The sequence below is a fragment of the Oncorhynchus masou genome, chromosome 31, assembly GCF_036934945.1.
Source record: "Oncorhynchus masou masou isolate Uvic2021 chromosome 31, UVic_Omas_1.1, whole genome shotgun sequence".
Classification (NCBI taxonomy): Eukaryota; Metazoa; Chordata; class Actinopteri; order Salmoniformes; family Salmonidae; genus Oncorhynchus; species Oncorhynchus masou.
The window spans coordinates 88,602,979-88,630,597 of NC_088242.1; the positions used below are offsets into that span (position 1 = coordinate 88,602,979).

The 27,619-nt window shown below is 48.6% G+C and overlaps 1 protein-coding gene across 3 annotated transcripts in view; it reads right to left on the reverse strand.

The window, feature by feature from the left end:
- The window catches only part of LOC135524711 (rab GTPase-activating protein 1-like), a 156,306-nt gene that overhangs the window by 103,226 nt on the left and 25,461 nt on the right, over nt 1–27,619 (reverse strand). For all 3 annotated transcript variants that reach the window (XM_064952479.1, XM_064952478.1, XM_064952481.1), the window contains 3 exons: nt 22,473–22,581; nt 8,524–8,617; nt 8,061–8,211 (listed from right to left, as the gene is read on the reverse strand). In XM_064952479.1, the coding sequence (XP_064808551.1) occupies nt 8,061–8,211; nt 8,524–8,617; nt 22,473–22,581 (354 nt within the window). The remainder of the gene's footprint in view (nt 1–8,060; nt 8,212–8,523; nt 8,618–22,472; nt 22,582–27,619) is intronic.

Sequence of the window (27,619 nt, forward strand, 5' to 3'; positions counted from 1 at the left end):
CAGTTGCCAGGTATTTCAGTTAGTTGGGATCATCCTTCACCGGCAGACAACAAAGTGTAACAAGCTGCGGCAAATTGGGGAGGCAGGAGGGCGGTTTCAGAGGTAAACCGTCTGTATACCATTACCGAGTTCAGGCTCAACTAACCTCTACAATACTAAAACACTAGGACAAACAACAAAGCCATGCTGTTAAAGCAACTTCCACAAGCTCTAGCTCTAGAACTGAACTCTTAAGTTCCCAACTAGAGAAAGGGCTATAAAAACAATGGTAGTGACCTCCTTTTCCCCCTTCTGATCCGAGCCACTATGGCTCTGTGTTGGGACAAGCAGACAGCCGATGTCCGGGCTCTTTGTCACCGCTGGAGTACAGTAGCTCACACTAACACTGGTTAACACTCAAGAGAGAGATGGAGGTACTAGGGCCTCAGAGTGGGGAGATCAGTGTCGAGCTGCTCAATAAGAGTACAATAATCGAAGCATAACAACAACAAAAAACTGCTACGGCACACAAGACAAAAAGCCAAGGTCAACCTAGTGCTGACGCTTCACAACATGCGTTATGAGAAAAGAGTTGAATGATTAATTACCATACGCTAGAGCCAGAGAACAAAATCAGGTTGCATAGAATTTAAGGTTAAATGTCAAGAGAGTTATACAGTTAAACCCAGGTTACTAAGGTCATAAATAGTGTTGTAAAAATATACAAAAGGAAGTACAATAACTTCGGTAACTGAAAAAAAAATACATTTTATCCACTACAAAAAAAAAAATACTGTGAACATTGTAGCTATATAGATTCATCATCATCTCCTCCTCCTCTAGGGAGAAGTGTGGTGTACAACCTATTTCTCCATCAAGCTCCTAGCCTATTATGTGAGGGAAAGCTCACTGGATTCCCAGTATTGCCCTTGGTTGGGCCTCAGCCTGTCTCGAGGACGGGCAGCCTTTTGTGATGAGGCCTTGAAACATCCCAGTTGAACAACATTTCTCAGACGAGAAACATCTGTTTTTCAGGTTAGTGATTCTTCATGAGGTGAAGACAAAGCATGGCGTGCACTGTTAACAGAGGCGACTGGTCGGGGCCGCGTGAACGGAGGCGACCGGTCGGGGCCGCGTGAACGGAGGCGACCGGTCGGGGCCGCGTGAACGGAGGCGACCGGTCGGGGCCGCGTGAACGGAGGCGACCGGTCGGGGCCGCGTGAACGGAGGCGACTGGTCGGGGCCGCGTGAACGGTGGCGACTGGTCGGGGCCGCGTGAACGGAGACGACTGGTCGGGGCGGCGTGAACGGTGGCGACTGGTCGGGGCCGCGTGAACGGAGACGACTGGTCGGGGCCGCGTGAACGGTGGCGACTGGTCGGGGCCGCGTGAACGGAGGCGACTGGTCGGGGCCGCGTGAACGTAGGCGACTGGTCGGGGCCGCGTGAACGGTGGCGACTGGTCGGGGCCGCGTGAACGGTGGCGACTGGTCGGGGCCGCGTGAACGGAGGCGACTGGTCGGGGCCGCGTGAACGGTGGCGACTGGTCGGGGCCGCGTGAACGGAGGCGACTGGTCGGGGCCGCGTGAACGGAGGCGACTGGTCGGGGCCGCGTGAACGGAGGCGACTGGTCGGGGCCGCGTGAACGGAGGCGACTGGTCGGGGCCGCGTGAACGGAGGCGACTGGTCGGGGCCGCGTGAACGGTGGCGACTGGTCGGGGCCGCGTGAACGGTGGCGACTGGTCGGGGCCGCGTGAACGGTGGCGACTGGGTTTGGAGGGTGGGCTGTACACCAGCAGTGCAGCTGAACTGGAGACACTGAGGGGGATATTGTGAGTGACAGACACCCACTGAGCTCAAGGGCACTTCTCCTGCAGAAAGGGATGGCAGCTTGGAAGCTGAATAGAGGTAGGCTTGGACTGGAACAATGACAGTGAAGACAAGGCCGAAACCCAGAGGAATTCCAGAAATCAATGATGGAATTTAAAGAAGGAATGAAAAAAGATAAACATAACCATATCACCTGCACAGGCTGAAGGCGTCTAATGCAAGAGACATGCAGCAATTCAGGATTGCCTCTAAATGGATAGCACCAAAATTCCATCTTAATGAAATTATCTTAACACTAATCTAGCAAGTCTACTCACCAGGAAAGTAGCTAACTCAAGACCTGATTATTTACATAGCCTTTCAGGAGGAGCATTTTTCAGGGCAACCAATGTGAGTTTAGCTCTGTTTGCCACAACTTGGTTTGGAGGCTATGTCCATCAAAGCCAAGCCAGGTATCCAGGAGCATCACATTAGAAGGGTTTAAATCAGACATATAGACAACAGAATATGGGCACGGAAGAGCATCACAAGTAGAACGAACTCAATAAATCCAAGCATGTTTCCATGGCAGCTCATCCCAGTGTACAGCATTGTCTGTGGGTTAGAACGCGTGGGTGTCTGATTACTTCTAGCCCCACTCTCCACACTGCTGGTGCTACCTTTGATTGCAGACTCTAACTAAATGCCACTGCAAAGCTAGCTGGAGTGTGGGCCAAATATGACGGTACATAAAAATGTAGCTGAAGCACCTTGAGAAAAAGCAAAAAGATCCCTCAAAGATTTAATGGCATGCATCATAAAGACCGAGATTGATTTCATTGCTGGCCTGAGTGGAAGAGACTGAAGAGAACAATTTTACCCGTGAAACTGAGACCGTCTGTCTGGGCCAATGCTGGCTTGAGCCGTTTTTCACGTTTCATCCATGAACAGGCTCTTAAAAAATAAATAACACAGTTTAGTGCATCACTGCAACTCTGAAAATACAATCTAAAATTGTTTTATTTTTCTCATAGTATATTTGAGATATAAATTAGGCCTAGTAATCAAATAATTTAAATATTGATAATGATGTCAATTGAAGTTGTCAATTGTGAAATCCCTGAGAATCACAGAAAGGGAGAAAAAAAGAAATCGATCTTCATTCAGGGATATTTATTTCCACAGACGGTGACTTCCAATCTCAGAGACAGACCAACACCTTTGCGTTTGAGACCTCCAATCTGAACCACCACCCAACTTTTCTCATTGGTATTGATTGAGCCGGACAGAGGAACTAACGTGAAATGGCTCTTCTGAAGAGTCAACTCCAAATAGCTTTCAATCAGTTTTAAGCCATGGTTCAACAGCAGCACACCTTTGGCAGATCACACAGGGAGAGTAAAAGGTTGTGAAAATGTTAGTTTCACGCTTACTCTCAGCAAAGCGTGTGTGTGTGTGTGTGTGTGTGTGTGTGTGTGTGTGTGTGTGTGTGTGTGTGTAGTTCAATCCAGGAGTTACCAAGGAAACGCAAAAAAATTAAAAATATTCCTGTACTGAGAAGACACTTGTTTGAAATTACATTCATCCAAGGTCAGAATACTTCGATCAAAAAGTGAATTTTTGCAGCGCAAAAGACATGATTTGTTTGTCTCTGTACCCAAGACACCTGAGTACCAGCTTCGTTTAAGTCTCAATGGTAACTTGGCCGATAAACATGCCTTAAACTGTTATACTGTCCTATCAGAAACATTCACTGAGAGCCCCCCTATAAAAATACTCCACGTATCACATACACAAAACGAGAGAACAGCCCTCTTTCTCCTCTCTGCATTCCTACCCAGCCTTCTGTCCAAGTGCCATGTGCAATTATTCAAATACGTGTCGCCGTCAGAAAGTCAAGTGAAATGTGCCCTGGTTTACAACATCAATACCCCCCATAACCAGCCACAACTCACTCACTTAGGCTTCAATCTGCATTAGAATCATCATCATCATCGAGTGGAGACAGGCCAATTCATAATGTGGGTATCATCGAGCCCTCGACACCACGTCCCCCTTCCCTCCCCCCAACACTACCCCCTGGGCTTTTATCTGGCTATTAATAGCACCGGCAAACCCCTATATCAACATAATTACATCCAATAAGGAAGGGAGTCTACTCAAAGAATTACAATGAACGAGTGAGCGCTCACCAGGCGATTCTCTGTGTCACATAACCTGGCTTACGTAAACTAGTGTAATAATATATTTAGCAGCTCACATTTTCATCCTCTGTGGGAGGCAAGGCGGCTGGGGCAGATGGAGAGAGAGACAGAGAGAGACAGAAAGAGAACTGTGGCTCTGGGTTAAAGGCGTGTTGCAAGGGTAAATTTACACCCTCAGGCGAAAGACAACAGCCCAGTATAAATACAGTAGATGTGAAAAGAGGAGCCTGTTCTCTTTCATTCAGTCATTTCGCCTGAATCGCCTCCTTGGATTTTATATTTGATCTATTTTCTGTGCCACATGCGCAAGCAGTAACCTTTTGTTTATGGCTCCATTTTATCTCTCTCTCGCTCTCTATCTCCCTCTTCCAATCTCTCCATTTCAGGCAATTGATTACTGCGTTGTATTTCAAGCACTTTCTCCTCCTGGGGGGAATGCGTATTGTATTACACATAAAAGTGAGGACCTGTCGCCTAGTCAACCTCTTCACATGTCCTCATGAAAAAAACATCAATACATTAGTCACTTGGAATTAGCTAGGAGGTATTACATTCATGGCTGCTCCACCAAAATGGATTATTCGACATGATCTACCAGCGAGACCAGTCGAGATGGAATTTGTTTGGACTGTGGGTGAGCCTAGGTTGGGGGCCAGCTATGGGCTGTCTGCCAGACTATAGAGGATGCTACACATTAGCTGTGGGGTTTTAGTGCCAGGGGACATGGGTCTGATAGGACTAGCCTCTGTCTGACACATGTTCTCCACAAGAGTGATGGACCAGTGACCTGTGCAGTAAAGAATGTCACAGTGACTGGGCTACTGCAACACCTTCTGCACACTGAGGTCAGGATGCCAGAAATACACTTGTTGCAGAAATATACTTAACAGTAGTTACATGACTTATGTTCTATTATAAAGCTACATGTTCTGCTTGTGCACAGAGAGAATGAAAATTAAATATTAAGCTTAAGTTAAAATTTAAGAAATTCTAGTGTGGAGTTATTTTATTATGAACATTTTCTTAAGTGTAGATGTGATGCTCTATATGGCGTTGTTAGACACCCTTCCCCATCCCATTGTCACACAAAATCTAAAACATATTTTGAGAGATTTCACCACAAGGACTGTGTTAAATTATGACAGAGATAACAATAGTGCTTTTTACTGTGGAAAAATTCCTGCAATCACCCATTGTTGGCATGAGAACCAACATACCTCCAAGAGAAACATGAGAATAGGCTTCAACACCAACCTTGTTCTCTGTGGGATCAGACTGCACACTGTCAAGTTCAACTGACATTATCTTGATGAAGAGATGCTGCTGCTGTTTTTTAATGCTGTTTCGATGTCAATCATGTTATTGTGACGCCAATAACATTTCCAAATTGTGTGGACAATTAAGTGTTCCAATTCTAAAACAGCAGGCTCTTTATGGAGCTAATTTAATGGCCAGTTGTGACCGTCATTGAGTCTCTCCAGAGGAACAACTGCAAGGTGACAACTACTGGGTACGTGCATTTAGACACTGTCACATGACACCAAGTTGATGAGCGTGACTACAGTTGTTGTTTTTTTACACCAAAGTCTTCAGGGATCGTTGCATTCTCTGCACTCGATATTACAATTTCCCTGATGATTATACAGCACATATATTTGACTGGCTCTCGTATTCAGAAAAGGTACATTTCTGCAAACCTTTTTTTCATCACCCACACAACATGCAGCTATTTTGAGGATATTTCACAAACTCACCGAGCTTGAGTGGAGTTGAAATGTGAAACTTGTACATACAAATGCAGGTGGGAATCAATGATTGCGTGCGTGTGAGGTGCGTCTGAGTGGGGTGCGACTGAGGGGCGTCTGAGTGGGGTGCGACTGAGGTGCGTCTGAGTGGGGTGCGACTGAGGTGCGCCTGAGTGGGGTGCGACTAAGTGGGGTGCGACTGAGGTGCGTTTGAGTGGGGTGCGACTGAGGTGCGTCTGAGTGGGGTGCGACTGAGGTGCGTCTGAGTGGGGTGCGACTGAGGTGCGTCTGAGTGGGGTGCGACTGAGTGGGGTGCGACTGAGTGGGGTGCGACTGAGGTGCGTCTGAGTGAGGTGCGACTGAGTGGGGTGCGACTAAGTGGGGTGCGACTGAGGTGCGTCTGAGGTGCGTTTGAGTGGGGTGCGACTGAGGTGCGTCTGAGTGGGGTGCGACTGAGGTGCGACTGAGGTGCGTCTGAGTGGGGTGCGACTAAGGTGCGTCTGAGTGAGGTGCGACTGAGTGGGGTGCGACTAAGTGGGGTGCGACTGAGGTGCGTCTGAGGTGCGTTTGAGTGGGGTGCGACTGAGGTGCGTCTGAGTGGGGTGCGACTGAGGTGCGACTGAGGTGCGACTAAGTGAGGTGCGACTGAGGTGCGTCTGAGTGGGGTGCGACTGAGGTGCGTCTGAGTGGGGTGCGACTGAGGTGCGTCTGAGTGGGGTGCGACTGAGGTGCGTCTGAGTGGGGTGCGACTGAGGTGCGTCTGAGTGGGGTGCGACTGAGGTGCGACTGAGGTGCGTCTGAGTGGGGTGCGACTGAGGTGCGACTGAGGTGCGTCTGAGTGGGGTGCGACTGAGGTGCGTCTGAGTGGGGTGCGACTGAGGTGCGTCTGAGTGGGGTGCGACTGAGGTGCGTCTGAGTGGGGTGCGACTGAGGTGCGTCTGAGTGGGGTGCGACTGAGGTGCGACTGAGTGGGGTGCGACTGAGGTGCGTCTGAGTGGGGTGCGACTGAGGTGCGTCTGAGTGGGGTGCGACTGAGGTGCGCCTGAGTGGGGTGCGACTAAGTGGGGTGCGACTGAGGTGCGTTTGAGTGGGGTGCGACTGAGGTGCGTCTGAGTGGGGTGCGACTGAGGTGCGTCTGAGTGGGGTGCGACTGAGGTGCGTCTGAGTGGGGTGCGACTGAGTGGGGTGCGACTGAGTGGGGTGCGACTGAGGTGCGTCTGAGTGAGGTGCGACTGAGTGGGGTGCGACTAAGTGGGGTGCGACTGAGGTGCGTCTGAGGTGCGTTTGAGTGGGGTGCGACTGAGGTGCGTCTGAGTGGGGTGCGACTGAGGTGCGTCTGAGTGGGGTGCGACTGAGGTGCGCCTGAGTGGGGTGCGACTAAGTGGGGTGCGACTGAGGTGCGTTTGAGTGGGGTGCGACTGAGGTGCGTCTGAGTGGGGTGCGACTGAGGTGCGTCTGAGTGGGGTGCGACTGAGGTGCGTCTGAGTGGGGTGCGACTGAGGTGCGTCTGAGTGGGGTGCGACTGAGTGGGGTGCGACTGAGTGGGGTGCGACTGAGTGGGGTGCGACTGAGGTGCGTCTGAGTGAGGTGCGACTAAGTGGGGTGCGACTGAGTGGGGTGCGACTGAGTGGGGTGCGACTGAGGTGCGTCTGAGTGGGGTGCGACTAAGTGGGGTGCGACTGAGTGGGGTGCGACTGAGGTGCGTCTGAGTGGGGTGCGACTGAGTGGGGTGCGACTGAGTGGGGTGCGACTGAGGTGCGTTTGAGTGGGGTGCGACTGAGGTGCGTCTGAGTGGGGTGCGACTGAGGTGCGTCTGAGTGGGGTGCGACTGAGTGGGGTGCGACTGAGTGGGGTGCGACTGAGTGGGGTGCGACTGAGGTGCGTCTGAGTGAGGTGCGTCTGAGTGGGGTGCGTCTGAGTGGGGTGCGACTGAGGTGCGTTTGAGTGGGGTGCGACTGAGGTGCGTCTGAGTGGGGTGCGACTGAGGTGCGTCTGAGTGGGGTGCGACTGAGGTGCGTCTGAGTGGGGTGCGACTGAGTGGGGTGCGACTGAGTGGGGTGCGACTGAGGTGCGTCTGAGTGAGGTGCGACTGAGTGGGGTGCGACTAAGTGGGGTGCGACTGAGGTGCGTCTGAGGTGCGTTTGAGTGGGGTGCGACTGAGGTGCGTCTGAGTGGGGTGCGACTGAGGTGCGCCTGAGTGGGGTGCGAGTGTGTGTGCGCGGTGTGTGTATGTCCTCTTTACCTTGGTGGTCTGTGTGTGTGTGTGTCACAAGTGTGTGTGTGTGTCAGTGAGTGTGCGTGTGTGTGTATTTCCCTCCTCCTTACCTTGGTGATAAGGATGCGATATTTCTCCAGCAGGGCCTGGTCACTCTGGCAGCCTGAGAGGAGCTGCCAGACCTCAGCTCTGAGGGCCTCGGGGACCCCAGGCTTCACCAGCGCAGTCAGGCCCTTAGGCCGCACAGACAAGTTCCCATGCCTGACACACAGGAGAGAGATAAGAAACTACTCGACATACAACAGCCAAACTCATCAGGCTAAGGCCATCTACAGTACAGGCATGGCTATTCATTATTAATGTTACTCCCCTGAAGCTGATGTTTATTAGGGTTAGAATGGAGGATGTTTATTACAATAAGGTCATTATAGTGACCATATGAAAGTAATGCTAACAATTTCATTATTCTCCTTGTGTAGTGGAGGAACAATGAGGTACATTGAATCTGTTTCCTTATTCAATGACTAAAGCTGTTATTTACTGAACGGTGGTTATCATGAGCGCCACACTTACCATCTGTTGAGGATTGCACCCCAGGACTCTAAGATCTTCTCAGGGCAATCCTTGGACACATCACCGGTCCCACTGGAGATCTCACTGTCGCTATCTGCAGGAGACAAGACAAGGCCCAATGGGAGGTGAGAAAAGACTAAGATTTTAGCCTATTATGGGATCCCAGCGCGAATTGCATATGGATCACTGGGAACAAGCATGTATTGCATTATGACCATTAAAGCAGCATGACCATTATTAAAAATATATATTCTTTAGGAGTTTTCACACTTTCTTCAGACATTAAGGATAACAGAATAGGAGACAAGCAAGTTGTGATTCCCACTTACAGCTGAGAGAAGTACACCCGTTCCCATTTTAACACACACACACACCTCGGTGACCAAATCAATAAGGACTTAAAATTGGTCCACTCACACATGTAGCATCTCTTTTCATTGTTTGGCATGTGCCCTCAAATCCTCAAAAAAGTTCTACAGTTGCACCATTGAGAGCATCTTGACTGACTGCATCACAGCACAGCCCTCAATTGCATGGCGCAGACAGCCCAGTAGAACACCAGAGGCGAGCTCCTTCCAAACCAGGACCTCCACAGTGCATACGGAAAGCATTCAGACCCCTTGACTTTTCCACATTTTGTTAGGTTACAGCCTTATTATAAAATGTATTAAAATAGTCCCCCACCACATCTATCTACTGCTAATAAAAATCTGAAATATCCCATTTCCATAAGTATTCAGACCCTTTAGTACTTTGTTGAAGCACCTTTGGCAATGACTACAGCCTCAAGTCTTCTTGGGTATGATGCTACAAGCTTGGCACACCTGTATTTCTCCCATTCTTCTCTGCAGATCCTCTCAAGCTCTGTCAGGTTGGATGTGGAGTGTCGCTGCACAGCTATTTTCAGGTCTCTTCAGAGATGTTAGATCGGTCCCTGCCGCTGAAAAACATCCCCAAAACATAATGCTGACACCACAACCACGCTTCACCGTAGGGATGGTGCCAGGTTTCCTCCAGACGCGCCGCTTGGCATTCAGGCCAAGGAGTTCCATCTTGGTTTCATCAGACCAGAAAATCTTGTTTCTCATGGGCAGAGTCTTTAGGGGCCTTTTGGGAAAATCCAAGTGGGCTGTCATGTGCCTTTTACTGAGGAGTGGCTTCCGTCTGGCCACGCTACCATAAAGGTTTGATTGCGCTGCAGAGATGGTTGTCTTTCTGGAAGGTTCTCCCATCTCCACAGAGGAACTCTGTCAGAGTGACCATCAGGTTCTTGGTCACCTCCCTGACCAAGGCCCTTCTCCCCCGATTGCTCAGTTTACCCAGGCGGCCAGCTCTAGGAAGAGTCTTGGTGGTTCCACATTTCTTCCATTTAAGAATGATGGAGGCCACTGTGTTCTTGGGGACCTTCAAAGCTGCAGAAATGTTTTGGTACCCTTCCCCAGATCTGTGCCTCGACACAATCATGTCTCGGAGCAATTCCTTCTACCTCATGGCTTGGTTTTTGCTCTGACATGGTCAACTGTGGGACCTTATAGATGTGTGTGCCTTTCCAAATCCTGTCCAATCAATTGAATTTACCACAGGTGGATTCCACTCAAGTTGTAGAAACATCAAAGATGTTCAATAGAAACAGGATGCACCTGAGCTCAATTTCAAGTCTCATAGCAAAAGGTGTGAACACCTCTAAATAATTTATGTTTTATTATTTGTAAGACCTTTGGAGAATAAAAAAACCCTCTAAAAATCTGTTTTAGCTTTGAAATTATGGGGTATTGTGTGTAGATTGCTGAGGATTTTTTTTTATAAGCAGAGAGTTTGAGCTGTGGTACCACCCATTCAATAGGGTAATGAGAATGCATGCTCTTGAATGTTTGCTGTGTGAATGCATTGAAATGTGTGCATACACACACAAAAGATTTTTCATTTTATACACCAAAAATATAAAAAAAATGTTGACATTCCAGGTCACATTGCTGCGCATTACAATTTACCAAAACAAGAAAAGGCATGTGCACTTGCGACTTGGGAGAAAAGTGCAGGCAGGCAGAAGCATCCTCACGCAGTGGGAAAGCATTCAGTCCTGTCTACAGCTGACCTCCAGCTAGAAAGCCCTGAAAGGCTTTCTTTTCACGCCGCCTCCACTGACAGCTGGAATGCAGTGGAGCCTTTAGAAATGCCTGTGAATGTACTGTGAATGGCTTCTCCTCCCTGGCAAGGCTTTTTGAAAACAGTGCCGGCCTTGGAGACTGCCTCTCTACCTCCAAGGAGGTGACAACAAAACACAGGTGTGGGTGGACTTTTCACTCCGAAAGGACTACTATTATTTCTACAGTTCGAATGGTAGCACTCGGTACAGCAGAATCTTTACATTTAGTAATTTAGCAGATGCCCTTCTCCAGAGTGACTCCAGAGAGATTTTTCCCCTGGTCGGCTTGGGGCTTCGAACCAGCGATCCTTCAGTTACTGGCCCAAAGCTCTTATCCGTTAGGCTGCGTACACCAGAACCATTCAGATTCAGTTTAGATGTAATCGACTAGCTGTAATCGACTAACGATACACTGTAAATGTACTTACTGTACTTAAGTCTCCCTGGTCAACAAGGCTTGCTAACAACAACAAAAAAGTTGTTCAAAGAGCATTCCACCCTCTTGCTATCAAGAACCCATCGAGTAAGAATCAGCATGTGTGGTCACGGAAAAGTGCCGTGTCGGGAAAGAGCTGTGCTTGTGGGAATCGAGAAAAGACACTGCTGTTTACAGTGTTGGATCATTGCAATGCGCGTTTGGGACACCTTTGGAGTCCAAATGGTGATGTTTTTCCATTGTTTTGCCCTCATTCCAAAAAGTCCTAGTCACCCATATTTATCGTTAAAAAAAGATATGCGTTCTCTCTTAAAACGTGTATTGCCCACAAGCGTATGCCTTCTTGGGGTAAAAGGTGTTTGATGTGTACATAGTGTTCTTACAGCTAATTTGTCAAAGTACTGACAGGGCAAGAAATATATTTTTTTAAAGCGATAGTTACGTCAAATCAGGATATTATCTTAGAAAATATGGTCGTATCGCTTTGACAATATCGCAATACTATTTTTGCAGTAGATGACTGTACCTGTACCAAAACTCCAGTATTTCTCCTTCAAAGCTTGTTCTCTAGCTTTTTAAATGAGCTAATTTTTCTTCAGCACTTTGATTTCCATGACTGATCTAAAATAGTTCTCTCATAGATCCCTCTTGTCCATCTGCAGAAGACATACAGTGCATTCGGAAAGTATTCAGATCAAATGACTTTTTTCACATCTTGTTACGTTACAGCCTTATTCTAAAATTGATTAAATCGTTCCTTCCCCCCTCAATCCACACACACCCCATAATAACAAAGCCAAAACAGATTTGAAATGTTTGCATATTTATTACAAATTTTAAAAAACTTATTTACATAAGTATTCAGACCCTTTGCTATGAAACTCGAAATTGAGCTCAGGTGGATCCTGTTTCCATTGATCATCCTTGAGATGTTTCTACAACTTGGAGTCCACCTGTGGTAAACACAATTGGGCATGATTTGGAAAGGCACACACCTTCCTATATAAAGGTCTCACAGTTAACAGTGCATGACAGAGCAAAAACCAAGTCATGAGGTCAAAGGAATTGTCTGTAGAGCTCCATGACAGGATTGTGTCGAGGCACAGATCTGGGGAAGGGTACCAAAACATTTCTGCAGCATTGAAGGTCCCCAAAAACACAGTGGCCATTGATCTTGAAATGGAAGAAGTTTGGAACTACCAAGACTCTTCCTAGAGCTGGCCGCCTGGGTAAACTGAGTAATCGGGGGAGAAGGGCCTTGGTCAGGGAGGTGACCAAGAACCCTATGGTCACTCTGACAGAGCTCCAGAGTTCTTATGTGGAGATTGTTGTATTTCTGAAAGGTTCTCCCATCTCTGCAGCACTCCACTAAATCATGCCTTTATGGTAGTGGCCAGACGGAAGCCACTCCCCAGTAAAAGGCACGACAGCCCACTTGGAGTTTGCCAAAAGGCATCTTTAGGACTCTAAGACCATTAGAAACAAGATAATCTGGTCTGATGAAACCAAGATGGAACATTACGGGCAATTGTGTGTAGATGGATGAGGATTTTTAATCCATTTTAAAATAAGGCTGTAACCTAACATTGTGAAAAATACCAAGGGGTCTGAAAGCTTTCCGAATGCACTGTACGGTGAGCAATGTTTGGAACATTGAAATGCAATAAAATCACAGTAGAGAATCGCAACATGTATAGAATGGTGAGAATCACAATATATCTCACATCGGCACCTAAGTATTAAGATATCGTATTGTGAAGTCCCAGGCTTATAAGAAAGGAGCCTATAAGAGGTTATTAGTTTCCTTTGATTAGTATTTAAATCCCTAGAAAGACATCTGAGAATGCATTTGGTGTTCTCCATTTTCACCATGTAAAACCCTTGGGTTTCTTATCCTCCCATGTATTTGCATCCTATTGCAACCATCCATATGAACCAATATTCCCAACTAAAAACCTTACTCATTTAAAATAGAACATTTCAATAGGATGGTGAAAATGGGAAAACACAGAATGAACATGAGTAAAATCCTTTTCAGTAAGTAAACCAGGGGCAGGCAGGGTGGGTGGGAGGCAGACAGGCTGGGTTTAAGCAGGCAGGGTGGGTGGAAGGCAGACAGGCAGGGTGGGTGGGAGGCAGACAGGCTGGGTTTAAGCAGGCAGGGTGGGTGGAAGGCAGACAGGCAGGGTGGGTGGGAGGCAGACAGGCTGGGTTTAAGCAGGCAGGGTGGGTGGAAGGCAGACAGGCAGGGTGGGTGGGAGGCAGACAGGCTGGGTTTAAGCAGGCAGGGTGGGTGGAAGGCAGACAGGCAGGGTGGGTGGGAGGCAGACAGGGCAGGGTTGGTGGGAGGCAGACAGGGCAGGGTTGGTGGGAGGCAGACAGGGCAGGGTTGGTGGGAGGCAGACAGGGCAGGGTTGGTGGGAGGCAGACAGGGCAGGGTTGGTGGGAGGCAGACAGGGCAGGGTTGGTGGGAGGCAGACAGGCAGGGTTGGTGGGAGGCAGACAGGCAGGGTTGGTGGGAGGCAGACAGGGCAGGGTTGGTGGGAGGCAGACAGGGCAGGGTTGGTGGGAGGCAGACAGGGCAGGGTTGGTGGGAGGCAGACTGGCAGGGTTGGTGGGAGGCAGACAGGGCAGGGTTGGTGGGAGGCAGACAGGGCAGGGTTGGTGGGAGGCAGACAGGGCAGGGTTGGTGGGAGGCAGACTGGCAGGGTTGGTGGGAGGCAGACAGGGCAGGGTGGGTGGGAGGCAGACAGGCTGGGTTTAAGCAGGCAGGGTGGGTGGAAGGCAGACAGGCAGGGTGGGTGGGAGGCAGACAGGGCAGGGTTGGTGGGAGGCAGACAGGGCAGGGTTGGTGGGAGGCAGACAGGCAGGGTTGGTGGGAGGCAGACAGGGCAGGGTTGGTGGGAGGCAGACAGGGCAGGGTTGGTGGGAGGCAGACAGGGCAGGGTTGGTGGGAGGCAGACTGGCAGGGTTGGTGGGAGGCAGACAGGGCAGGGTTGGTGGGAGGCAGACAGGGCAGGGTTGGTGGGAGGCAGACTGGCAGGGTTGGTGGGAGGCAGACAGGGCAGGGTTGGTGGGAGGCAGACAGGGCAGGGTTTAAGCAGGCAGGGTGGGTGGGAGGCAGACAGGCAGGGTGGGTGGGAGGCAGACAGGGCAGGGTGGGTGGGAGGCAGACAGGGCAGGGTTGGTGGGAGGCAGACAGGGCAGGGTTGGTGGGAGGCAGACAGGGCAGGGTTGGTGGGAGGCAGACAGGGCAGGGTTGGTGGGAGGCAGACAGGGCAGGGTTGGTGGGAGGCAGACAGGGCAGGGTTGGTGGGAGGCAGACAGGGCAGGGTTTAAGCAGGCAAGGTGGGTGGGAGGCAGACAGGCAGGGTGGGTGGGAGGCAGACAGGGCAGGGTGGGTGGGAGGCAGACAGGGCAGGGTTGGTGGGAGGCAGACAGGGCAGGGTTGGTGGGAGGCAGACAGGGCAGGGTTGGTGGGAGGCAGACAGGCAGGGTTGGTGGGAGGCAGACAGGGCAGGGTTGGTGGGAGGCAGACAGGGCAGGGTTGGTGGGAGGCAGACAGGGCAGGGTTGGTGGGAGGCAGACAGGGCAGGGTTGGTGGGAGGCAGACTGGCAGGGTTGGTGGGAGGCAGACAGGGCAGGGTTGGTGGGAGGCAGACAGGGCAGGGTTGGTGGGAGGCAGACAGGGCAGGGTTGGTGGGAGGCAGAAAGGGCAGGGTTGGTGGGAGGCAGACAGGGCAGGGTTGGTGGGAGGCAGACAGGGCAGGGTTGGTGGGAGGCAGACAGGCAGGGTTGGTGGGAGGCAGACAGGCAGGGTTGGTGCGAGGCAGACAGGCAGGGTTGGTGGGAGGCAGACAGGGTGTTCCAACGCTGTGGGGTATTGAGTCAAGCCAGGGAGGGAGAGCCAGGGAAAGGGTGAGGTGAAAACCAGGTGGTCTTATGCCACAGCAGCAGTGAGGGATGGTGGTGCCAAAGAGCCAACCTCACTTAACCAGATTGGATTGAGCTTCAGCGAAACCACTGAGCCCTCCAGAACCTATCCAAAGCCTCTGGACATCGCAGTCTCAGCTCCAGCCCTGCCTCATCCGCCAACCTCGTCCAAAGCCAAAAATTGTGAAAAAACATGAAAACATCCCATTATCTCCGTCAGGTCCACATTGGGAATCCTAGACATCAATAGGAAATTACTTTGAAATAAAATATTTCAGTTGTGTATATTACATCGTTTCTATTTGACGACAATTATTTTTCATTGATCTGATCTCGGGTAAGGCAGTAGCAGACAGACGTTCTCTGTGCCCCCCATACTGTACTGTATTTAGCTAGGCTAGCTGCAAAGCTGTCTGACAAAATAATTTTACTAGGTCTTCAAAGGTAAGGCATACTTTCACAAACGGTCTCTTTCCCTCTCAACGTTGTGTACATTCCGAAGTCATCCATTCTATGCGGTGTGTGTGTGTGTGTGTGTGTGTGTGTGTGTGTGTGTGTGTGTATCTAACCTAACATAGCAGGCAGAAAAATGCATCCTTCATCTCGGTCCGAGCCGGGGGTAAAACTGCCGCAATGGATTACGGTGATTGTAGTTAATTACCACGTTCTTGCGCTGAACGAGGTTGAATATTTGATTAATGAAAACCACAACTCCCTTCAGCACATCATAGGTCTTGACATGATTTCTCTTGAATGATTTCACTATAGAAAGGTTGGGCTCACAAAAAATAAAAAATAAATGTACTCCTTGTAATTTAAGTAATTGAGCCAATGTCAGTCAATTAGTTGTTTAATAAGTGAAAAAACCCTGAAATGTCAGTAAATCACTCAGCACATGCAGCCAGGAGCGGGAGGAGAAAATGTGCATCTTGTTGTTGTTGTTGCTGCTATTCAAACAATTATAACGCTGCACATGGTCATTTGGCTGACCAATAACCGTTATAATTCCATGACCGTCACAGCCCTATCACACACACCCTCGGGCTGCACGATTCATCAAATTCAGATCGAAATTGCGATATTGACATGTTCAATGTCCTTATCGAAAGAGGCTGAGATTTTCTCCTTTCTTTGGACACTCTGACACTTCTTTGATACCTCCAATAAGATGAGCACACTCCGTTCATTCACTCTCTATATGCACAGAGGATGCTGACCAATCAGAAGCGGGCTCTCAATCTGTGCATGGTATGTACATGCTGGCCAATCACAACCATCCCCACTTAGAGCGAACAGTTAGTTAGGTGCTGGTGAGGAGAGATGTCATTAATGTTTGTGGAAATGTATGTAAATGTTGTCTGTTGTTGTCCATGTACAGTACCAGTCAAAATTTTGTGGACACCTACTCATTCAAGGGTTTTTCTTTATTTTCACTATTTTCTACATTGTTGAATAATAGTGAAGACATCAAAACTATGAAATAACACATTTGGAATCATGTAGAAACTAAAAGAAGTGCTATATAGAATATATTTAGATTTTTGAAATTCTTCAAAGTAGCCACCCTTTGCCCTGATGACAGCTTTACACACTCTTGGCATTTTCTCAACCAGCTTCATGAGGTAGTCACCTGGAATAGATTTTAATTAACAGGTGTGCCTTGTTAAAATAGTCCCTTTCCTTTTTAACGCATTTGAGCCAATCAGTTGTGTTGTGACAATTTAGGGGTGGTATACAGAAGAAAGCTCTATTTGGTAAAGACCAAGTCCATATTTTTTTTATTTTTTTTTACCTTTATTTAACTAGGCAAGTCAGTTAAGAACAAATTCTTATTTTCAATGACTGCCTAGGAACAGTGGGTTAACTGCCTGTTCAGGGGCAGAACGACAGATTTGTACCTTGTCAGCTCGGGGGTTTGAGCTTGCAACCTTCCGGTTGCTCGTCCAACGCTCTAACCACTAGGCTACCCTGCCGCCCCCACCAAGTCCATATTATGGCAAGAAGAGCTCAAATAAGGAACGAGAAACGACAGTTAATCATTACTTTAAGACATGAAGGTCAGGCAATCCGGAACATTTCAAGAACTCTTCAAGTGCAGTCGCAAAAACCATCAAGCGATATGATGAAACTGGCTCTCATGAGGACCACCACAGGAACTGAAGACCCAGAGTTACCTCTGCTGCAGAGGATAACTTCATTAGAGAGTTACCAGCCTCAGAAATTGCAGCCCAAATAAATGCTTCACAGAGTTCAATAACAGACACATCAACATCTACTGTTCAGAGGAGACTGTGTGAATCATGGTTGAAGGCCTGATTTATTGAACCAGGCAAGTCAGTAAAGAACAAATTCTCATATTACAAACCCAGACGACGCTGGGCCAATTGTGTGCCGTCTTATGGGACTTCCAATCACAGCCGGATGTGATACTGCCCTGGATTCGAACCAGGGACTGTAGTGACGCCTCTTGTACTGAGATGCAGTGCCTTAGACCGCTGTGCCACTCGGGAGCCCAGACACCAACAAGAAGAAGATATGTGTTTGGGCCATGAAACACGAGCAATGGACATTAGACCGGTAGAAATCTGTCCTTTGCTCAGATGAGTCCAAATCACAGTTCCCACCGTGAAGCATGGAGGAGGTGGTGTGATGGTGTGGGGGTGTTTTGCTGGTGTTTTGCTGGTGACACTTGGTGATTTATTTAGAATTCAAGGCACACTTAACATGCATGGCTACCACAACATTCTGCAGCGATACGCCATCCAATCTGGTTTGCGCTTAGTGTGACTATCATTTGTTTTTCAACAGGACAATGACCCAAAACACACCTCCAGGCTGTGTAAGGCCTATTTGACCAAGAAGGAGAGTGATGGAGTACTGCATCAGATGACCTGGCCTCCATAATCACCTGACCTCCTTCAATTACCTGAGTAATTGAATGAGCTCACACGTTGATTATTACGCGATTACATAAGACCTTGGGTCTAGGAGAACAACTGAGCCCTACATTCGTTTAAAAGTACACTTTATTAATGATTTTCAACTGAAAGGTCTGTGCTTGTAAACATCATAGGCTCCTTTAGCCGCCTTGGACCTGAATGAGGACCAGCAAGTGTGCATAATGATAACGGCGCAAATGTGGCAAAGGCCAACCCGTTGAATGACTGGACCAAACGTGGCAAAGGCCAACCCGTTGAATGACTGGACCAAACGTGGCAAAGGCCAACCCGTTGAATGACTGGACCAAACGTGGCAAAGGCCAACCCGTTGAATGACTGGACCAAACGTGGCAAAGGCCAACCCGTTGAATGACTGGACCAAACGTGGCAAAGGCCAACCCGTTGAATGACTGGACCAAACGTGGCAAAGGCCAACCCGTTGAATGACTGGACCAAACGTGGCAAAGGCCAACCCGTTGAATGACTGGACCAAACGTGGCAAAGGCCAACCCGTTGAATGACTGGACCAAACGTGGCAAAGGCCAACCCGTTGAATGACTGGACCAAACGTGGCAAAGGCCAACCCGTTGAATGACTGGACCAAACATGGCAAAGGCCAACCTGTTGAATGACTGGACCAAACATGGCAAAGGCCAACCTGTTGAATGACTGGACCAAACGTGGCAAAGGCCAACCCGTTGAATGACTGGACCAAATGTGGCAAAGGCCAACCCGTTGAATGACTGGACCAAACGTGGCAAAGGCCAACCCGTTGAATTACTGGACCAAACATGGCAAAGGCCAACCTGTTGAATGACTGGACCAAACGTGGCAAAGGCCAACCCGTTGAATGACTGGACCAAACGTGGCAAAGGCCAACCTGTTGAATGACTGGACCAAACGTGGCAAAGGCCAACCTGTTGAATGACTGGACCAAACGTGGCAAAGGCCAACCTGTTGAATGACTGGACCAAACGTGGCAAAGGCCAACCTGTTGAATGACTGGACAAGACTCCAATGTTTTGGACACAGGTCACACTTTTTCCCAATTTGATTCAAGAATACACATGAGAACCCCCTCCAACTCACAAGGCAGGCAATACGCTTGACCTCATCTTTACTAGAGGATGTTGCCTACTAACCTCAAGGCAACCCCCCTCCAGGTCTCTGATCACTACTTTGTTTCCTTTGTCTCCCTCTCCTCTAGCCCTAACCACTCAGCCCTTACCCAGACGGTCACTACCCAGATGGTAATGCGCCTTAATCTTCACTCTCCCACTACTCTTTCTCCTTCTATCCTATCATCTCTCCCTCCTGCTAAATCCTTCTCCCTCCTGCTAAATCCTTCTCCCTCCTGCTAAATCCTTCTCCCTCCTGCTAAATCCTTCTCCTCCTTCTGATTAGACTACTGCAATGCTCTACTCTCCAGCTACCCGGATAAAGCACTAAATAAACTTCAGTTAGTGTTAAATATGGCTGCTAGAATCCCGACTAGAACTCAAAAATGTGATCATATTACTCCAGTGCTAGCCTCTCTACACTGGCTTATCATTAAGGCAAGGGCTCATTTCAAGGTTTTACTGCTAACCTACAAAGCATCACATGGGCTTGCTCCTACCCATCTCTCCAATTTGGTCCTGCCGTACATACCTACTGGACGCTACGGTCACAAAATGCAGGCCTCCTTACTGTCCCTAGAATTTCTAAGCAAACCGCTGGAAGCAGGGCTTCTCCTATAGAGCTCCATTTTTATGGAATGGTCTGCCTATCCATGTGAGGGACAGACTCAGTCTCGACCTTTAAGTACCTATTGAAGACTCATCTCTTCAGTAGGTCCTATGATTGAGTGTAGTCTGGCCCAGGGGTGCAAAGGTGAACGGCAAGGCACTGGAGCAACGAACCGCCCTGGCTGTTTGTGGCTGGTCGGCTCCCCTCTCCACTGGGATTCTTTGCCTCTGACCCTATTGCAAGGACTGAGTCACTGGCTTACTAGTGCTCTTCAGTTAGTGCTCTTCAGTTAGTGCTTCCATGCCGTGACCTTCCTGTCCGGTTTTGCACCCCTTCGGGCTCGTGCCGTGGAGGAGATCTTCATGGGCTATAGCCTTGTCTCAGGGTAGTAAGTTGGTGGTCTGTTGATATCCTTCTAGTGGTTTGGTGGCTGTGTTTTGGCAAAGTGGATGGGGTTATATCCTGCCTGGTTGGCCCTGTCCATGCAGCATGAATGGGGAGCTAACATAATGCAGCCCAGACTCCCAGTGCTGGCTAAGAGGGGCAGGCACGGTACGCTTGTGCTATAAGGGGGACATCAGCTGCGCTGATACAGACTTGATCCATGAGACACATTTGACAGAAGTACCGAAAGAAAAACAAAATCTAGTACCAACCTGTTTATGTTCTAGTGTTGAAAAAGTACAGGAGTTTCAGTATACCTTGTAACACTACTACACCATTGCCTCACCCTCATGACAGCTCACACACACCCAAACTAAATTAAACTTCATAGTTGATTCATGGCCGCCACATGTGAGGAGGGGGGCAAGCCTCAAGAAAATGCAACGTGAGCCAACGTGTTGATAATGTTCAATTATCTGGACAGATCTCATCTGGATGAGGTGTTCCCGCCAGCGAGGAGAAACGATTGCCCGAAATATATCAATAAAACAAATGCTCTCCTCCAACAAGCGGTTTGTGTAAAAGCAATCCGTTTTATTTTCCTCTCTCTCCTTGTACATCTAAGTAAGCTCCAAGACGCAGGTCGTTTTTCTTGTAAATTATGGGGGGACGGAGTGCATTTTTCAACCAAGAAATATTTGGTCATGAAATGTTGTCTGTGTCAATGAGGAGGATGGAATTCAATGTGCCATGTCATTTTGCCTGGAGAGGTGTGTACGTTCTCATGGTGACCTTGGAGAGGTTAGGGAAAGGCCAGCCAACATGTCAACACTAGCACCCCAACACAACAACACACCCTTACTAAGTCTTCAGGGGGAACAGAGACTTATATGGAGACCGAAAGAGACGGGAAGAGAGAGGGAAAGACAGGGAGGGAGGGAGGGAGGGAGATGGGAAGAGAGGGAAAGACAGGGAGGGAGACGGGAAGAGAGAGGGAAAGACAGACAGGGAGGGAGATGGGAAGAGAGAGGGAAAGACAGACGGAGACGGGAAGAGAGGGAAAGACAGACAGGGAGGGATACAGGAAGAGAGAGGGAAAGACAGGGAGGGGGAGGGAGGGAGGGAGGGAGGGAGGGAGGGAGGGAGGGAGGGAGGGAGGGAGGGAGGGAGGGAGGGAGGGAGGGAGGGAGGGAGGGAGGGAGGGAGGGAGGGAGGGAGATGGGAAGAGAGAGAGGGAGATGGGAAGAGAGAGGGAAAGACAGGGAGGGAGGGAGATGGGAAGAGAGAGGGAAAGACAGGGAGGGAGGGAGGGAGGGAGGGAGGGAGGGAGGGAGGGAGGGAGGGAGGGAGGGAGGGAGGGAGGGAGGGAGGGAGGGAGGGAGGGAGGGAGGGAGGGAGGGAGGGAGGGAGGGAGGGAGGGAGGGAGGGAGGGAGAGGGAAAGACAGACAGGGAGGGAGAGGGGAAGAGAGAGGGAAAGACAAACAGGGAGGGAGATGGGAAGAGAGAGGGAAAGACAGACAGGGAGACGGGAAGAGAGAGGGAAAGACAAGACAGGGAGGGATACGGGAAGGGAGAGGGAAAGACAGACAGGGAGGGAGACGGGAAGAGAGAGGGAAAGAGACAGGGAGGGAGACGGGAAGAGAGAGGGAAAGACAGACAGGGAGGGATACGGGAAGAGAGAGGGAAAGACAGGGAGGGAGGGAGATGGGAAGAGAGAGGGAAAGACAGGGAGGGAGGGAGACGGGAAGAGAGAGGGAAAGACAGGGAGGGAGGGAGGGAGACGGGAAGAGAGAGGGAAAGACAGGGAGGGAGACGGGAAGAGAGAGGGAAAGAGACAGGGAGGGAGACGGGAAGAGAGAGGGAAAGACAGACGGAGGGAGACGGGAAGAGAGAGGGAAAGACAGACAGGGAGGGAGACGGGAAGAGAGAGGGAAAGACAGACAGGGAGGGAGACGGGAAGAGAGAGGGAAAGACAGGGAGGGAGGGAGACGGGAAGAGAGAGGGAAAGAGACAGGGAGGGAGGGAGACGGGAAGAGAGAGGGAAAGAGACAGGGAGGGAGGGAGACGGGAAGAGAGAGGGAAAGAGACAGGGAGGGAGACGGGAAGAGAGAGGGAAAGACAGACAGGGAGGGAGACGGGAAGAGAGAGGGAAAGACAGACAGGGAGGGAGACGGGAAGAGAGAGGGAAAGACAGACAGGGAGGGAGACGGGAAGAGAGAGGGAAAGAGACAGGGAGGGAGACGGGAAGAGAGAGGGAAAGACAGGGAGGGAGGGAGACGGGAAGAGAGAGGGAAAGAGACAGGGAGGGAGACGGGAAGAGAGAGGGAAAGAGACAGGGAGGGAGACGGGAAGAGAGCGGGAAAGACAGAAAGAGCTCCATACCTTCCTCAGGCTCCTCTTCCTCAACATGGCCCCAGTTGTTCCTCTCAGTCTCCCTCTGCAGGCTCACTACCTCCAACATGGAATCAGCCTGGCCATCCTTCTCACCACCCTACACACACACACAGTGTGGGATTAATCTGTTAACACTCCAAGTGTTATGGATAACTGCAACAGCACTGACAAGTCAATTCTACATGCAAAAAAAATAAATATGATTTTGTAACATAGCTGTTGGAAAGTCTCTTTAGACATCCTCAATATGTTTCAGAGTGCCTCAGTCTGCAAAAACACCTTCTAAAGTTAGCATCACCTTTGCCACTGCCCGAGGGGAGCGCGCTGAAAATATAATTACACGTACAGGAGGAAATTAAATAGAGCGGCAGTGGAGAGTGCCAAGGATCCCACCAGCGGCCTTTTGACCAGACTGTCTGGCAATAGGGTTCACAGGGAGCCTGTGCAATCAGAGCACAGAGAGACTGTGCTCACTCACCTACGCAGGTCACTTCTTAAGTTGGGCTTTGTCACATTGCACACATTGATGGTTTTGTATCACAGTTGTTGATACTGGGGTCATATGGGCTCAGCACTGATGGTGAGAAGTGGATTTAAAGTAACACTAAGTGCAAGGACACAAATTGAAGGCTATACTGTACATCCAAGACATTTATAGGCAATGCATAGTTTTCTAATCGCTATCGACAGTCATACGTAACATATTACGGCAATATTATCATTTACTAAGGTTTAGACAGTATAGATAAGGATGTCACAATAAGCAATGTTTGCAATAATACCCTAGTGAAGGACCCTCCAACACCTCAAACCCTTTTTATTTCCTTGTGAAATATGTTGAGAGTGTGACAACAGTGACTGTTATTCCTGCTGTTAATGAGAGGTCCGCGGAACAAATGAAATCATATACTACGTGGCTGGGATAAGAATCGTGTGCACACACTACAATGGCTCTCTTTTAATTAGCTTCCAACTACAGCAGCCGGCATTCTATCCTGCCTGCTGATTAGATAACTAGAGAGAGAGGCAATCAGCCAGGGTCCTAATTACTACAGCCAGATAATGACAGGCTTCCTCGTATTAGGGCACCCAATGATACAAAGGCCAATGTCTCAAACACACCCTAAGCAGTGCAACTACATAGGAAATAGGTTGCCATTTGGGACGGACCCAAAGCCTCCGTTTGCTGCCTCACCTGCTCCCCGGAAGTAGAGTGGAGAGGATATCTGCCTTTCAAACAAACAGGCAAAGGGTTTGTGTTTCCAACTCTTGCTTGGATGGGGATGCACTTGTGTGCTTGGCCGGCAATTGAATGAGTTGTCGCCCTCATGCATTTCGGAGGAGGGGCATGGGTCAAGTACATTGGGTGTGGTTGTACGCGTGTACCCAACAGGCTCGGTTGCATCGAATTAGATAATAGAGGGATATCTTGATAGTTATAAGTGGCTTTGTTTCCTGAGTCTGTGCAGGGTCATCTATTTCTCACTTAAAATGGAGGACTACCAGAAGAAAACAATACGACCGATACCTCCACCTTCGGGCAAGGTAAGCTTTAGTCCTGGTATTGCTTTTCATCTTTTAGAGTTGAAATTCGTAGGACCAGTAAGCAGAACACACAACAGCCCTCTTGTATTGTCCCTTGTCGTATTCACTAGAAAGAAAATGGAAGCCAGTGGGGCAAAACAGGGAGGACTACTAGAACAATAAGAGAAGGTTGGTTAAAACATTAGGTGTGCTCTTTCAAAACAGAACAATATTTCATCTTCTTGTAGGCATTTGCCTTTTATTATAGCCATTGCGTTTGCCGAGAAGGAGCTAAAGACATTCAAATTTTACCCTGTTGTTATGCTCATTGTCATGGTGACCTGACAGCTGCATGTTCTAAATTCCTCCTTTTAAATTCAGACTTTCCACTGCTTTAATTTCTTCACATTCCCAACAGTAAGTTAGCTGCTTGCCGTAGCCTACTTGTAAATCATGACCTTGTATTTTCCTGTTATGGTGAATAAAAAGTTGGCTCCTTAAAAGTGTTTTCAGATATGTTCTGGTAATTATATGTTCTGGCTAGAATTAGGGATGTGCATCTCTCTTTCCAAGCATGATACGATGCGCGTCTCCTGTAGATACAATACAGGAACAATATTTTTTAGTTTGAAACGATTTGGTTCGATGCAATGACATTTTGTGAGTGAGTGAGTGAGTGAGTGAGTGAGTGAGTGAGTGAGTGAGTGAGTGAGTGAGTGAGTGAGTGAGTGAGTGAGTGAGTGAGTGAGTGAGTGAGTGAGTGAGTGAGTGAGTCAGTCAGTCAGTCAGTCAGTCAGTCAGTCAGTCAGTCTCACAAGGAGAGTAAAGCAAGTTAAATTCCAATGTCACTGGGCCCCACAAGGAAAAAGGCTTTTTAAGGGTTAAGGAAAATATGATTTTGAAGGGAATACTATCCTTGTGGGAACCAAAAAATGTATTCTCATTCAAAATCGTATTTTGAATTCTAACCCTAAACCTAATTCTAACCCTAAACCTAATTCTAACCATAAACCTAAACCTAATTATAAAAAAGCCTTTTTCCTTGTGGGGCCCAGTGAAATGTCAGAATTTAACTTGCTTTACTCTCCTTGTGAGGACCAAAAAATGTATAACAAATGTGTGTGATGGGGAACATGAACTGATCATCTACCACATTAGTGGGGGGGGTTAATTCTGCCTTTTGTTAACTTGTCATTTTAGCAGATGAGAAATGTTGAGCAAGTAACACATCAATATGGATCTTTAGAAATTAACTATGACATAGCCAAATAATATAACACAGCTTTTGATTTCACCCCAGTCTCAAAAGAAAATGGCTTTGAGCGTTTGTAACTTCACAAGAGAGCTGCTCTTCCTCCGCGCCAACCAATACACCGGACAGTACAGCTCGCAAAAAAAATGATTGCTGTCCTTGTTATTAAATTACACCATTACCCTGTTTGCAAACATTTCTCAACTGTTTAAAGCAAAACTAGCACAACAATTCATGGTAAACCTGGCAATCAAAAAGCCCCAATCTACAGTTAGATGTGCGATCAGAAAGATGCGAGTGGGGTCCACTCTGGTAGCCTACAGAACTCTGCTGGTAAAACACAATTTTCTACAGTGCATTTGGTAACAATGACCCAGCAAATTGCCTGGCAAGTCACCCAACTAATAGAGCCTGTGACTTGACATTACGAAAGCCATTTTACAAGCAATTGAATGCTGAAGGTGGCACGAGCAGCTACGCACTGTGCACACAGTTGTTATCCGACTTGAAGATCAATGATGCATAAATGCAGTCAAAGGATTAGAGGTATTTTCGTAACGTTTGGATCGACAGATTCATGCTACACTTGGAACGATTTGGGTTCCTACGGACCGATGAACTCGTATCTTAAACGTTTGAACCGGGGACCGGTTAATCGGTGAATCTTTACATCACTAAAATTAATAAATTAATTGGTTTATGCAGGTCCTAGGAAACATAAGGCTAACAACATTTTCAAAAGAATAGAAAAGCATATTTTTTGTTTTATTATGTTACTAGTCTTTGTAGCCCATTGTTGTGCCATTCAAATTCAATCAATAGCTCTTATGTTGTTCATTAAACAGACAAGAGAAACACTTAGCCTACATTCCCCTGTGCTGATCACAGTCCAACTTCAGTGTCACAAACACGTGGAACCACTGCCATATAACAAAAAAGTTGTGTTTTTTTTAAACAAAGCCCCCATCCTAATTTTTTTTATTGCTAAAGAAGCATTAATCTTCTCTTTCCAATCATGTCAATCATGTCAACAACAAAACATGTAAAAACCTGGACCTGGCTGAACCACTGCATGTCCCCAGGCACCCTCATTTGTTGATTTCTGTGATCGAAAAAGCCTTGGTTTCATGCATGTCAACATCAGAAGCCTCCTCCCTAAGTTTGTTTTACTCACCGCTTTAGCACACTCTGCTAACCCTGATGTCCTTGCCGTGTCTGAGTCCTGGATCAGGAAGGCCACCAAAAACTCTGAGATTTCCATACCCAACTATAACATCTTCCGTCAAGATAGAACTGCCAAAGGGGGAGGAGTTGCAGTCTACTGCAGAGATAGCCTGCAAAGTAATGTCATTCTTACCAGGTCCATACCCAAACAGTTCGAACTACTAATTCTGAAAATTACTCTCTCCAGAAATAAGTTGCTCACTGTTGCCGCCTGCTACCGACCCCCCTCAGCTCCCAGCTGTGCCCTGGACATTGATTGCCCCCCATCTAGCCTCAGAGTTTGTTCTGTTAGGTGACTTAAGCATATCCCAGTTTAACACCCCGGCAGTCCTACAATCTAAGCTAGATGCCCTCAATCTCACACAAATCATCAAGGAACCCACCAGGTACAACCCTAACTCTGTAAGCAAGGGCACCCTCATAGACGTCATCCTGACCAACTGGCCCTCCAAATACACCTCCGCTGTCTTCAATCAGGATCTCAGCGACCACTGCCTCATTGCCTGTATCCGCTACGGAGCCGCAGTCAAACGACCACCCCTCATCTCTGTCAAACGCTCCCTAAAACACTTCTGTGAGCAGGCCTTTCTAATCGACCTGGCCCGGGTACCCTGGAAGGACATTGACCTCATCCCGTCAGTTGAGGATGCCTGGTCATTCTTTAAGAGTAACTTCCTCACCATTTTAGATAAGCATGCTCCGTTCAAAAAATGCAGAACTAAGAACAGATATAGCCCTTGGTTCACTCCAGACCTGACTGCCCTCGACCAGCACAAAAACATCCTGTGGCGGACTGCAATAGCATCGAACAGTCCCCGCGATATGCAACTGTTCAGGGAAGTCCGGAACCAATACATGCAGTCAGTCAGGAAAGCTAAGGCCAGCTTCTTCAGGCAGAAGTTTGCATCCTGTAGCTCCAACTCCAAAAGTTCTGGGACACTGTGAAGTCCATGGAGAACAAGAGCACCTCCTCCCAGCTGCCCACTGCACTGAGGCTAGGGAACACGGTCACCACCGACAAATCCATGATTATTGAAAACTTCAACAAGCATTTCTCAACGGCTGGCCATGCCTTCCGCCTGGCTACTCCAACCTCGACCAACAGCTCCGGCCCCCCCGCAGCTCATCGCCCAAG